Source organism: Pongo abelii, chromosome 12 (genome assembly GCF_028885655.2).
Source record: "Pongo abelii isolate AG06213 chromosome 12, NHGRI_mPonAbe1-v2.0_pri, whole genome shotgun sequence".
Lineage (NCBI taxonomy): Eukaryota > Metazoa > Chordata > Mammalia > Primates > Hominidae > Pongo > Pongo abelii.
The window spans coordinates 59,803,133-59,817,157 of record NC_071997.2 but is presented as its reverse complement, the minus strand read 5'-3'; the positions used below and the strand labels follow the sequence as shown (position 1 = coordinate 59,817,157).

The following is a 14,025-nucleotide window of genomic DNA, read 5'->3' as shown; positions in this document are numbered from 1 at the left end:
CTGAGGGAAAAAAATTCATTAAATTTTTAATTATGAGGCTTACTCTTAACCTTAAAACTTGATGTGAATAAACATGATTATTTTTCTATAGACTATTGGATTAATTACAACTGTGAACTCCCTTATCCAAACATACTATTGAAGAGAGTAAACAAAATCATGGAGCACAGAAACAAAATGTTAAGGAAGAAAGGAGTAAGTGTGTGGCAAAGGAAAAATGTATATTATTGCATATGTGAGTTCTACACAACTTTCAAGGAACAGATAACTCTTATATAAGTTATTCCATAAAATAGAAAAAAGGGGGAGATGTCCAACTAATTTTAATGAGGCTAAAACAACACTGACTTACAAACCATCTAAGGACAACACACCAAAAATGAAAATGTCAAGGCTGTATTACATATGGCCAAACTACAAACACAAAAATAAAAAATAAAGCAACAATAAAAAGGAATTAAATTCTACAGGATGTTATAAAAGTAGTAACACATGCTCATCAAATTGAGTTTATCTAATAAACACAAGGATATTAATATCAAAAAATCTATCAATGAAATTCACCATATTCATAAACTAAAGAATAAATATATTAATATGTATAGAAAACTAATTCAATAAAATTCAACACACATTTATGTTTTCTTAAAAGATTATCAAGAGTCTAGGAATAACTAAATAAAAATTATTTACCAAAAACCTATATAATGATTAATCAATGAAAAAAGTCACATATATTCTCTTTAAGATTAGAAATCAGACAAAGAGTCTTACTATCACCTTACTGAACAACAAAGCAATGATGATTCCAGTCAATACAGTAAAACAATAAAAAGAATAATGAGATATAGGAAAAAAAAGTCACTATCTACAGACAATATGATTGACTACACAGAAAATTTATGAACCCAAATGACTATTAGAACCAATAAAAGAGGTGAGCAAGGTTTCTAGATGTAAGATCAACCTATAAAAATCAATAGTGTTCCTCAATATCAGCAATAACTAATTAGAAAATAAAGTAGAAAACCGCAACAAAAACTAAGTATTTTGCTATTTATCTAACAAAGAATGCTCAAAACTATTAACATGAGGTTGGAGGAAAGCTCAATTAAATAATTTAAAAGATCTTCCTCTACCATGACTGGGATGACTTAGCATTATAAAACTGTTAATTCTTCCGAAATGTAACTACAAATTCAATCAATTCAAATCAAAATTCTAGAAGGACTTTTTGAATAATCTCAAACTTATTATAACATATATATGGAAAAATAAAGATCTATAAATAGCTAATGCAATTTTAAAGAGGAGACATGAGAAGGGACTTATTTTATACCATCTATTTTGATATATTATAAAATATAACAAAAAATGAACTCAGAAACAGAACGATGTAAATATTGAAATTTAGTATATGCCAGAGTTACTACCAGAAATCACTGAGTGACATGCAGATTATGTAGTAGATGGACTTGATAAAACTGAATTCATCATATGGAAAAAAATAAAGCCTCATATTATATAAGGGGTCTTAAAAAGTTCATGGAAAATGCATATTATGAAAAAACCATGCAGGAATTTCAAAATATTTTACACCAAAATAAGCTTGTACTAACTTGTTATAACATGTCTGAACAGGATCTAGTTTGAGGCACTAAAAAGTACAAGATATCAATTAGAAAAGAGCCTCTACTGGAGCAACATGAATTCTGCTAAAACTGAAGCAAGCACAAATATCAAATTTATGGTAAAACTTGGGTAGAAGAATGGTGAAATCATTGAAGGTTTACAAAAAGTTTATAAAGACAATGCCCCAAAGAAATCAGCAGCTTATAAGTGGATATTTATTTTAAGAAGGGATGAGACAATTTTGACAATGAAGCCTGCAGTGACAGACCATTCACATCAATTTTTGAGAAAACAATTTTGTTTGTGCCCTAATTAAAGAGGACTGATAATTAACAGTACAAACAATAGCCAACACCATAGACATCTCAATAGCTTTAGATTACACAATTCTCCCTGAAAAATTGAAGTCAAGCAGACTTTCCACTCAATGCAAAACCACCGCACTCAGATCCGCTGCAGAAAAGAGCAGAGAACTTTCAATAGAAATTTTAAACAAGTGGGGGATCAAGATCCTGAACCATTTATTATATGGTTGGGCTCTGTGTCCCCAACCAAATCTCATCTCAAATTGTAATCCCTATGTGTCAAGGGAGGGAAGTGATTAGATTATGGGGGCAGTTTCCCCCATGCTGTTCTCATGGTAGTGAGTGAGTCTCACAAGATCTGAAGGTTTTAAAATGGCAATTTTTCCTGTCCTTGCATTCATTCTCTTTCCTGCCACCTTGTGAAGAAGTTGCCTGCTTCCCCTTCACCTTTCACCATAATTATAAGTTTCCTGAGGCCGCCTAGCCATGCTTCCTGTTAAGCCTACAGAACTGTGAGTCAATTAAACCTCTTTTCTTTATAATTACCCAGTCTCAGCTAGTGTTCTTTTCTTGAGTGAGTTCACATTGCATATGTAAGTTCTACACAACTTTCTTTGTTTTTATTTTTTATTTTTTTATTATACTGTTAAGTTCCAGGGTACATGTGTACAACATGCAGGTTTGTTACATAGCTATACATGTGCCATGTTGGTTTCCTGCACCCATCAACTCGTCATTTACATTAGGTATTTCTCCTAATGCTATCTCTCCCCCAAACCCCCACCCCCTGACAGGCCCCAGTGTGTGATGTTCCCCACCCTGTGCCCATGTGTTCTCATTGTTCAACTCCCACCTATGAGTGAGAACATGCGGTGTTTGGTTTTCTGTCCTTGTGATAGTTTGCTTAGAATGACAGTTTCCAGCTTCATCCATGTCCCTGCAAAGGACATGAACTCATGCTTTTTTATGGCTGCATAGTATTCCATGGTGTATATGTGCCACATTTTCTTAACCCAGCCTATCATTGATGGACATTTGGGTTGGTTCCAAGTCTTTGCTATTGTGAACAGTGCCACAATAAACATACTTGTGCATATGTCTTTATAGTAGCATGATTTATAATCCTTTGGGTATATACCCAGTAATGGGATGGCTGGGTCAAATGGTATTTCTAGTTCTAGATCCTTGAAGAATTGCCACACTGTCTTCCCCAATGGTTGAACTAATTTACACTCCCACCAACAGTGTAAAAGCATTCCTATTTCTCCACATCCTCTCCAGCATCTGTTGTTTCCTGACTTTTTAATGATCACCATTCTAACTGGCGTGAGATGGTATCTCATTGTGGTTTTGATTCGCATTTCTCTGATGACCAGTGATGATGAGCATTTTTTCATATGTCTGTTGGCTGCATAAATGTCTTCTTTTGAGAAGTGTCTGTTCATATCCTTTGCCCACTTTTTATGGGGTTGTTTGTTTTTTTCTTATAAATTTGTTTAAGTTCTTTGTAGATCCTGGATATTAGCCCTTTGTCAGATGGGTGGATTGCAAAGACTTTCTCCCATTCTGTAGGTTGCCTGTTCACTCTGATGATAGTTTCTTGTGGTGGAGTTCCACACAACTTTCAAGGGACAGAGTGAGTCCCCAGCTTTGTTGCCCAGGCTGGAGTGCAGTAGCATGATCTCGGCTCACTACAACCTCCACATCCCGGATTCAAACAATTTTCCTGCCTCAGCCTCCTGAGTAGCTGGGATTACAGGCACCCACCACCACGCCTGGCTAGTTTTTGTATTTTTAGTAGAGACAGAGTTTCACCATGTTGCCAGGCTGGTCTCAAACTCCTGATCTCAAGCAATCCACCTGTCTCAGCCTCCCAAACTGCTGGGATTACAGGCATGAGCCACTGCACCCAGCCTCAGGCAGTATTCTTTATAGCAGTGTGACAACAGACTAATACAGTTTCCTTGAAGAACTATAGCAGAAGAGAAACATGGCTTTCCCAGTACAATCCTGAAGACAAGGCACAATCAAAGCAATGGCTATTAAAAGATGAAAGTAGTCCAGTCAAAGCAAAAGGAGACCAGTCAAGAGCAAAGGTCGAGGCAACAGACTTTTGAAATGCTAAAGGCATTTTTCTTGTTGACTTTCTGGAAGGCCAAAGAACAACAACATCTGCTTATTATGAGACTTTTAGCCAAAGCTTTAGCAGAGCTATGCCTGGGAAAGCTTCACTATATAGTCCTTCTCCACTACAGCAATGCTTCTGCTCATTCCCCTTATCAAATGAGGGCAATTTTGCAAGAGTTTCAATGGGAAATCATTAGACATTCACTTTATAGTCCTGATTTAGCTTCTTCTGACTTCTTTTTGTTTCCTATTTTTAAAAAGCCTTTAAAGGGCAACTATCTTTCTTCAGTTAGTAATGTACAAAAGGCTACGTTGACATGGTTAAATTTCTAGGACCCTCAGTTCTTTAGAGATAGGCTAAATGGCTGGTATAATTGCTTACAAAAGTGTCTTAAACTTGATGGAGCTTCCGTTGAAAAACAAAGTTTATATTTTTTATTTTTATGTTTTAGTTTCTTTTTTCCATGAACTTCCTAAAGTCCCCTTATATACAATGATGAACCTAAGATGGGTTAAGATGAAAATGTAAATGGTAAAATATTAAATGTAGTATAAAGTAAATACTCTGTGACAGCAGGATAAAGAGGTATTTTAAAAAAAAACTCAAAAGTATAAACTTATATGGCTAAAATTGATGGACGTGATTACATGGAAACTAAATATTTCTGTTTCATTGAACATAACATAGACATAGTTTAGAGTCTGGTGACAAATTGTGAAAAAAGGACATTTTAAACATTCTAAACTGTCAGTATCTACAATATATGAGGAATTTCTGAAATTTCTCTTTCAGAAAAGAGGAAAAAAACAAGAAACCCGATTAAAAAAAATGAACAAAGGTTAAAAATAAGCACTTTATAGAAGAAAAATCTAAAAAGGTCCACTAGTCTATAAAGAAAAGCACAATTTTTACTAATAACCAGAGAAATGCAAACTAGATCCATAGCGCAACACCATTTGAGTAAATTAAAAGCACATACATATATAAATCACTATATATTTTTCAAGGATATTTACACATCTATGACCATATATTACATATATTAGTGTTATTATTCTTGGAGATAAGAGACAACTGGGCTTGTAAACAATGAATGAATGGAAAAAAATATAATGAAACAAAATAAAATCTGGGGGGGGCCTTTATGAACTGATAATAGGGTGTCACAGTCTAAGATGTATATGATTTCTTATCTATACCTGTGATTGAAAAAGATTGTCAAATTATTTTAGATGCCTTGATACAATTCAATCTACATTTGGCTTCACCTTTATATAACATGAATGGTACATGTGCAGCCATAAAAAAGAATGAGATCATGTCTTTTGCAGGAACACGGATGGAGCAGGAGACTGTTATCCTCAGCAAACTAATGCAGGAACAGAAAAACAAATATCCCATGTTCTCACTTACAAGTGGGGGCTAAATGACGAGAACTTATGAACACAAAGAAGGAAACAATAGACACTAAGGTCTACTTGAGGGTGGAGGGTGGAGGATGGGAGGAGGGAGAGGAGCAGAAAAGATAATTTTTGGGTACTGGGCTTAATTCCTGGGTAATGAAATAATCTATACAACAAACCCCCGTGACATGAGCTTACCTATGTAACAAACCTTCACATGTATTCCCAAACCTAAAATAAATCTTTTTTTAAAAAAAGAATTGTACATATATCAGACAATATGAATTTTATTTTTGTTAAAAATGTCTGAAAAAACATAGAACATAAATAATGGTGGTCTCTAGGTGTGAAATCGTAGGCAATTATAATTTTATTTTCATGTATTATGTTTTATTTACTTTTTGTAACTTTAAAATTTCTAAATGAGTATATGTTACTTTAGTAGTAAGATATTCAGAGCTTCTTTATAAAACCAAAAAAAAAAAAAAGTCTTCTAAGAAATTGCTGCTACTGCAATATTAAATTCAATTCGAATGCCTCTCCACTGTTATAGTGATTCTAGTATGGACATTTAAACCAGTGGGACATACTTATATTCAAATGTAAATACAAAAATCACATTATAAGGCTACACATTACTTTTAGTATTCACTATTTTAACCACCTATTTAAAAAAACAACAACAAGGAATGGTAGATTGAGAGAGAGGGAGTGTAAAGGGAGGGAAGACAGAAGGAGAAAGAGAGAAGAAAAGAGGAAGATGAAGAAGTGGGCAAGAGAGGGAGAGAAGAGGAAACTATCTGATTTTTAATCTAACCAATAAAACTACCACAAAATATTTCAGACCATAAAGTCCATAGCTCAGTATCCCAAATTGTCAGGAGTAATGACAAAGTGACACTATGTTAAATATATGAACAAAGACAGACCGGGCACGGTAGCTCACGCCTGTAATCCCAGCATTTTGGGAGACCCAGACGGTGGATCACCTGAGGTCAGGAGTTCAAGACCAGCCTGACCAACATGGAAAAACCCCATCTCTACTAAAAATACAAAATTAGCTGAGCGTGGTGGCACATGCCTGTAATCCCAGCTACTCGAGAGGCTGAGGCAGGAGAATCACTTGAACCCGGGAGGCGGAGGTTGTAGGGAGCCGAGATCACGCCATTGCACTCCAGCCTAGGCAAGAGCAAAACTCTGTCTCAAAAAGAAAAAAAAAAGATATATATAGATAGGTAGATAGATAGATAGATATAGATATAGATATAGATATAGATACAGATATAGATATAGATATAGATACACACAAATAAAAATTGATAAGAGACTGGGCAATAAGACATACTTGAACATATCAAAAACAACCTGATATAAGCATCACTGAAAGTTTCTGTAAAAAAAAAATCAATAATAGGCTTCTCTCACCAATTTGTCTTGGTTGCTAGAGTTTAATTTTTGACTCACTTTCTGTGTATCTATGTGTCTGCATGTGAGTGTACTACCAAAATGGAGAAAGGGATCATTTATTAGAATATTATTAACATCTATAATATCCCCCACACAGAGAGGTTCCCTTTTCCGTATGCTTTATATGACGAAAGGAGTAATTGTCATTAGGAATAAAAAAGTAAACATTTTCACAAATACTATTTTAATGTGTAAAGACAGAATATTGTTATTTGAATAACTACATTATTAAACTAAAAACAGAAATCTGGATGTGTAAGACCACTTCTAGTTATAAGCTACTGATTTATTGATGACTAAGAAATGTCACTAGCCATAGCATATTACATAAAAACATAAGAGATTCAAAATTGTTTTTTATAATTAACAGTCCTTAAACAACAAGAGTTTTCTCATCTTTCACTCTTAATAATAAACAGAAAAACTACCAAAAGTTGAGAAAGCAAAGTTTTGAACTCAATGGACATCTTTATTAGGCAGAGCCAGATAAAGACTCACCAGGACAGAATATATATGTAGACATCGATAAACTGGAGAGAAATCCACCAAATCTTGGGCCCCAGGTACCTGCAAACACAAGATTATAACAAAAAAAATTCAAACAAAGCTATTAAAAGCAACTACATTAATTGTTACTACTCAAGTGTTTGGTTCTTTTTATAAAGGCCAGTTCTAGCTTCTAAGTGAGAAATACAAAACAAACAAAAAAATAGGTTTCCAAAGACCCAGTTCTTATGTTTTAGCCATAGAATTAATAAACTGTGAAGATATACACCAAGGCTGGCACAAAGCCCACAAGGATGGGTAGCAAAGAGAAACAGGTGGCACCAATCCTGCATTTCCCTTTAGAGATACATCTTTGGCTATGGGACTCTAAAGGGAAAATAAGAACAATGTGAGAATACACCTTTCATGATGACTTTGTTTTCTAAAAGACATGATAGTGTACATAAAAAACTAAGTTTTAGTAGTCAAAAACAAAACTTGCCACACAATATGAATCACGGCCTGCCAACCAACTTCTGAAGAACACAAGAATTCGTCAATACTTAAGTCAACATGCAATCAAAATACAGAAATATGCTACGAAAAGAGGGGAGATTATGTGAAAAATAAGACAAAGAATGGAAAAGTCAAACCAAGAAGTAATACCAACAGATTTTAATGTGAATAGTGTATGTTAATTAAACCTAGACATCAAAAGAGAAAGTAAAAGAAAAAAACATCAGGTAAGAACTGGAGTCTAGTTTCAATGCTAAAATTGATTTGCTATGTCATCTGACAAGAGTAATTCATAATTTGGCCTCGACTTCCTAAGCTGAAAAAAAAAATCAGCTGATTCATAGGGATTTAATAATATAAGGAAATATTGAAACTAAATGTTGAACAAAACAAAACAAAAAGAAAATGAAAAAATTACATAAAGAAACATTCAAAATAAAGACCTACCAGTTTTTACTATAACACTGGTAACTATATAATTCATCAGAATATAAGCAGCAGGCACATCTAAATTGGGTAGGGCTGATTCATAATCACAAGGTCATTTTCCCTTATTTCATAAAGCAAACCTCATTTCTTCTTTTGGGGCATAGCTTCTTTACGAAGATACTTTTCTTAATGAAATCTACTAATTCTAAAATTCAACAGCACAACACCTATGTTCTTTTCCCTCTGGAACCATCACACCTTTATATTTATGGGTTCAAACTTACTGACTATTCTGTTCATCTGCTTCGCACCCATGAGAGCAAAGATTAAATCTCTATATTTAAGTTCCTTGATAGCACTATATACTCTGTAAGCACACAACAAACTTTTAAGTGAATCTAAAAACTGATAGTAAGATGGTCAACATCCTATACCATGGTCCAAGAATAACTTTACTTTAGGAAAAAAAAAAAAAAACTTTAAGAAGAGGTAATGAGCATTGCAAATTACTGGAAAAAAAATATGGACAGATATGCAGCATGCAGTTTAAAAAGAATAGGATTAAATAGCATATAAAAATTGTATGAGTGCAAATGGACACTCATTTTCATCTTAATAACACAAAGAGTCCACAGGTGATCATTTTAAGCACTCTTATTTGAAATGATCACAACATTAAAACATCTTTACAGTCTCCTCTTTTGGACTGCAAAGTAGAGACCCAAAGGAAATTTATTTTACCTTGACAGAAAACCAGAGCCTATTTTATCTTGCCAAAATATGAGGGAAATTTCTTTTATCTTGCCAAAAAACCAGAGCCTACAGCTAAGCAAAACACATTCTCAAAAGAAGAAAAATTTTAAAACATCAAACATGATATTCACAATAGTATTTAAACTACATAAAAACTACAAATGCATATGAAAAAGAAAAAAACATATTTAAAAGTTTGATTTGTATAGGAAATGACACGTTTTCCTTTTATTTAGAATTAATGATTTTTAAATTCTTTGTTACATATTTACAAAAAGTTTAAAGAATTTTTCTTACATAATTTTGAGTAGCAAATTCAATCATAATTTTGTTTATATGTTCTTCTTCATATAGCTTATTTTGTTTAACTTCATCTCAGAACCATAGTTTCACTCAAAAGGAAACTGCTTGTAGCCATTCCTCAGACAAGGCCTTAGCCCTTTTATATGTCAGACCCATCCTTGTAGAATGAACATCTAAATTAAGGGAGAATTTCCCTAAAAATCTGTGATAAACAAGCTAACACAGCCCCATAACAAAGACATTTTGTTACTAATGGGCTAAGACTGGTTTATCTGGGCATACTATTTTTAAAAAATGGATATATTTAGAAAGGAGACAAAGGCCATTTTTTGTCATCTCCAACGAATATTTACAACCAAATCTATTCTCTCTGAGGCTGTTGTGACATCATTCTATCAGCTTCAAACTGGCTAAAGTGCTCTCACTTGTAAGAATTGTCTCTTATTTCTTAGCCACTGGAACCACCATCCAGTTAAGTCTTCCTAAACACGAGACTGCCTGCTTTGAAAGCAGTACACAGAAATCTAGACAAAAAGAGGAGGGAGTAAAATGGGGCTTCCGTTCACAACCTTTACCTCTACTCCCAAAATAGCCTAATATTTAGAAATCATTTTTCCTCTATGCTCCCCTCTGTGAAGAACACTAGGAATGAACACTGTGAGGAACCAAGAAGAGTGCTGTGAGGATAAAGGTATGTAAAGTATGCACTGACTCATGTTGCTTAGCACGAGATGTGTTTTCTCTGCTGCCACTAATGAAAAAGAATCACAACTACAGAAAGGCAAAAGGAGAAGAGCAACATACATTGGATGTGAAGGAATGCTACAGGTTTGGAAGAATAAGAAGTGAACTTTCAAAAATCTAAGTAAAAAGGGGTGGGGAAGAGTATCAGAAGAAAATGCAGTTTTTCCCGACTCACAGAAATGGGTCTGTTTTAAGGTCCACATCTTGATCTCCATTTAAAATACTAACTCTCTGTCAAAGCTATATTCATACTTTTTCCTTTTCTTTGACCCTGTCTCCCCTCAAGTTGCAAAGAATGATTCAAGCAGGTTTAGGTTTCAGCTGGGGCAGAGGGAGGGGTCCAAGGACACGTTCTTAAGCTAACAAAAACTTTCTAATGGTTTCTGTCTCCTAACAAAAGCCATGACTCCTTTATCAGCTTCATCTAATTTTTCCTTTCCAAAGAAAATAACACAGCCCTTGCATTTTACACATGTCCAAATTTGACAAGTCATTATCGACTGCAACTATAACTGATAAGAGATAACTTTGTGGTAGGACGTTGTCATTTCCTCTCATAAGGGCTTTCTTTCTGAGATACAGAAACATGATTAGAATAGTTAAACATTTCCTCTGCCTGGCAGTCAGGAACTCAAGACTTTAAGATACTGGAGTCTATTTTTCTAGAAGTTCAAATAGATCTATGAAGATACAAATAGTAGCCACAAATAGTATATTCAAGATTATCCTGCTTTTTTAACTAGTTGTTTTCCTTAAGAATTCACGTGAAATAATTTCATCACCAAGGACAGCAGCTGCCTAATTCCCTAATAGTTTCTGAATGGAGAGCATTAGTGCCTTTTGCCAGTTCAAACCTTTTTCCAGAGGATCAAACAGTAGGTAAGATTTTACATTCTATAACTAAGATATCTGTGCCTCAGAGCATGTTATAATATTATATAAACTAAGAGAACTAGGATACATTTTTTAATAACGGATAAATAACGAGCTAGTAAAAGAATTTGAGGATGCCTGAACTTCAGTATCCTGAGGTAGATATAACGGAAGCAACTATTACATTCTTCTATAAATACACATTCACAATTAGAGATCATTGACAGATTAGGCACATGAATTGGTATCTAATGGATCCTATTGGCATCTACGTTTGGTATCCACTAGATACCAATACATATGGCTAATCTGTTCGTTTCAGTACATGATTCTTACATTTTTATAATACCAATTAACAGCTTCAATCAAAGAAATAGTTCCTAGTTCTTGTTTGTGGAATATATTTGTTGTTAAATAGCATTTATATTCTATAAATATGGCACCTAACCATGAGACCAATGTATAGATGACAAAAAAGAATTTGAAAATAGAGGATGTTACAAAATAAATGTAAATTTTAAAATGGGATTAATCAAAGGCCCCCTGAAAAATCAAAGGCCCCCTGAAAAAATATTATGAGCCCCTACAGATAATATTTACTACAGAAGATATACAGATTTAGCATAGATATGGGAATATTAGATGATGAGGATGAAAAGAAACATCAACATTTCTGATTACAAAAATTTTTACAAAACACCAGGATGTGACTTTTAGGATATCTTTTTCTTCTTCTCTAGTACATCTTAGTTCAGGTAAAAGAAAGTCTCTAAGAACGGAAAAGTAAATGGTCAAGTTCCTCTCATAGCACATAAGGAAAACGCCTTTACATATTAAAAAAAGGATATTTTGATTTTTAAAATGCATGATGCCATTCAAGTTTTAACAGATATATTCATTTAATATTTTTCTAACCCTTCCCCCAAAAGGATTCAGAGTTCATAAATATTTTCCAATATTTTAAAAGACTCACTAGTGAAGGACGGCAGGAAAGAAAAATTATCTGCAGGTAAAAATATGATAACTCTACCAGCTTTACTGCTGGGTAAGCATACCCTTAGAAAAGGGGAATACACTATAAGAAAAGATTGCTTGCCTCCCTCTGCTCAAGAAGAGGAGTGATATACTATGAGAGATTTACCTCTGCTGCTGATAAAGACAGCACATTAAAACAGAAATGCATTAGTACACTCCAGCCCTGTTGTTCCCACGGCTGCACCAGAAGATACACAAATACACAGACACACACACTCTCTCCCTCATACACCTACATGGCATTTATTTTTCTCTTAAGAAGGCTTTCGAAGTAGATGGATCATCCAAAAAGAGTTTGACAGAGATTTGCAAGGAATTCAGATATCTTTCTCACTAATTATTTGAGTACAAAATAGTTTCTCCATATCAGTAAATGAATGCAGGGACTTGGTGCCCATTTCTGAGCATTACTTAGATCTCAAGTCGTTAAAATGTACCAGGCATTTTTCTGCAAAGAGAAGACAACAAATGATTAGCTGAAGGAGCACTGACTTTGCATTCAGAGGAGGATCAATTTTGACAGCCCATATTATGTCTATAAGCCAGGAAATGTCTGGGAAACATTTTTCACCAGTGTGCATTTCAGAACTATGTTGCTTCCCAAAATTCAGAGAAAAGAAGGGTAGAATTCATTTGGATATGAGCTTTCATGCAGCTAGACTAAACACCACAGAAACACCAACAAACTGGAAGGCCTGTAATTTTAAGTGACTAGAATTAGTAAAAGCATAAAGAATTTTCTAAACCTTTGAGTATATAAGAATACTGTGGCCAGAACCCTATCCTAAAAAAGTACAAAATTATGCCAAGGAGCTTCTCACAAATTATTAGGATTCTTTCTGAAAAATCCCTAAGCAGATTACCACTTATTAATTACTCAAGTGTTTGCACTAAGCAGAACAAAATCAGGAAAAACCACCATTTCTTCTTACTGAGGCACTGCAAAAAACCTGTGACCAAAGTCAAATGATAGTCCCTCAAGAATTATCTGCTTAAAGCTGAACACTGAGGGCCAGGCATGGTGGCTTACACCTGTAATCCCAGCATTTTGGGAGGCCGAAGCAGGTGGATCGCTTGAGCCCAGGAGTTCAAGACCAGCCTGTGCAACATGACGAAACCCATCTCTACAAAAAACTGCAAAACTTAGCCAGGTGTGATGGCACATGCCTGTACTCCCAGCTACTCAGGAGGCTGAGGTGGGAGGATTGCTTGAGCCTGGGAGGTCGAGGCTGCAGTGAGCTGAGATCATGCCACTGTACTCTAGCCTGAATGACAGAGTGAGACCCTGTCTCAAAAAAAAAAAAGCTGAACACTGGTGAAACAAAAATTCAGTTGGTCTTTATTTAACAAGGGTCCACTATATGCTATGAAACTCTAAACCTTTAGGCAAAAGAGGCAATTTTGCACTACTTGGTATTAAATATAAAAGGTCTGAAAGGATAAAAAATTAAGATGAGGAAAAGTAGGTTAAAAATGCTACAATATTATAGGTAAAGAACGAATATCCCTAATATATAGGGAACTAATAATGAAGAAAAAAACCAAAATCATTCAAAAAATAGGCAAAAGACATAAGCAGTTTATAAAAAAGATATACAAATAGCCCTGAACCTTATTAATTTACTCAACTTTACCCACAGTAATAGGAATGAAAATTAAAACTACAAAGAGATATGTTTCTTATCTATGAGAATGGCAGAAATTCAAAAGCTTAAAATAAATACTCTCTTAAAGAAGCTGTAAGAAAATAGGCAACTCATGCATTGCTGGGGTGGGTGGTGGGGTATAGAAAATAGTACAACCCCTATGGAGGAGAATTTGACATTATCTAACAAAATTATACATGCATTTACCCCTTGACTCAACAATCCTGCTTCTGGGAAACTACCCTGAGGATATAGCTCCAACCACATGGAAAAAACAGTTCTCAGGTTTTTGTTTTTTTTTTTTA

General features: G+C 34.5%; 1 protein-coding gene across 4 annotated transcripts in view; it reads right to left on the bottom strand.

The window, feature by feature from the left end:
• The window catches only part of EXOC6B (exocyst complex component 6B), a 660,637-nt gene that overhangs the window by 387,336 nt on the left and 259,276 nt on the right, over positions 1-14,025 (bottom strand). For 2 of the 4 annotated variants that reach the window (XM_024241893.3, NM_001131582.1), the window contains 1 exon segment: positions 7,434-7,502. The exons of the other annotated variants lie outside the window; for them this stretch is intronic. In XM_024241893.3, coding sequence (XP_024097661.1) covers positions 7,434-7,502 — 69 coding nt within the window. 4 annotated transcript variants of the gene reach the window in all.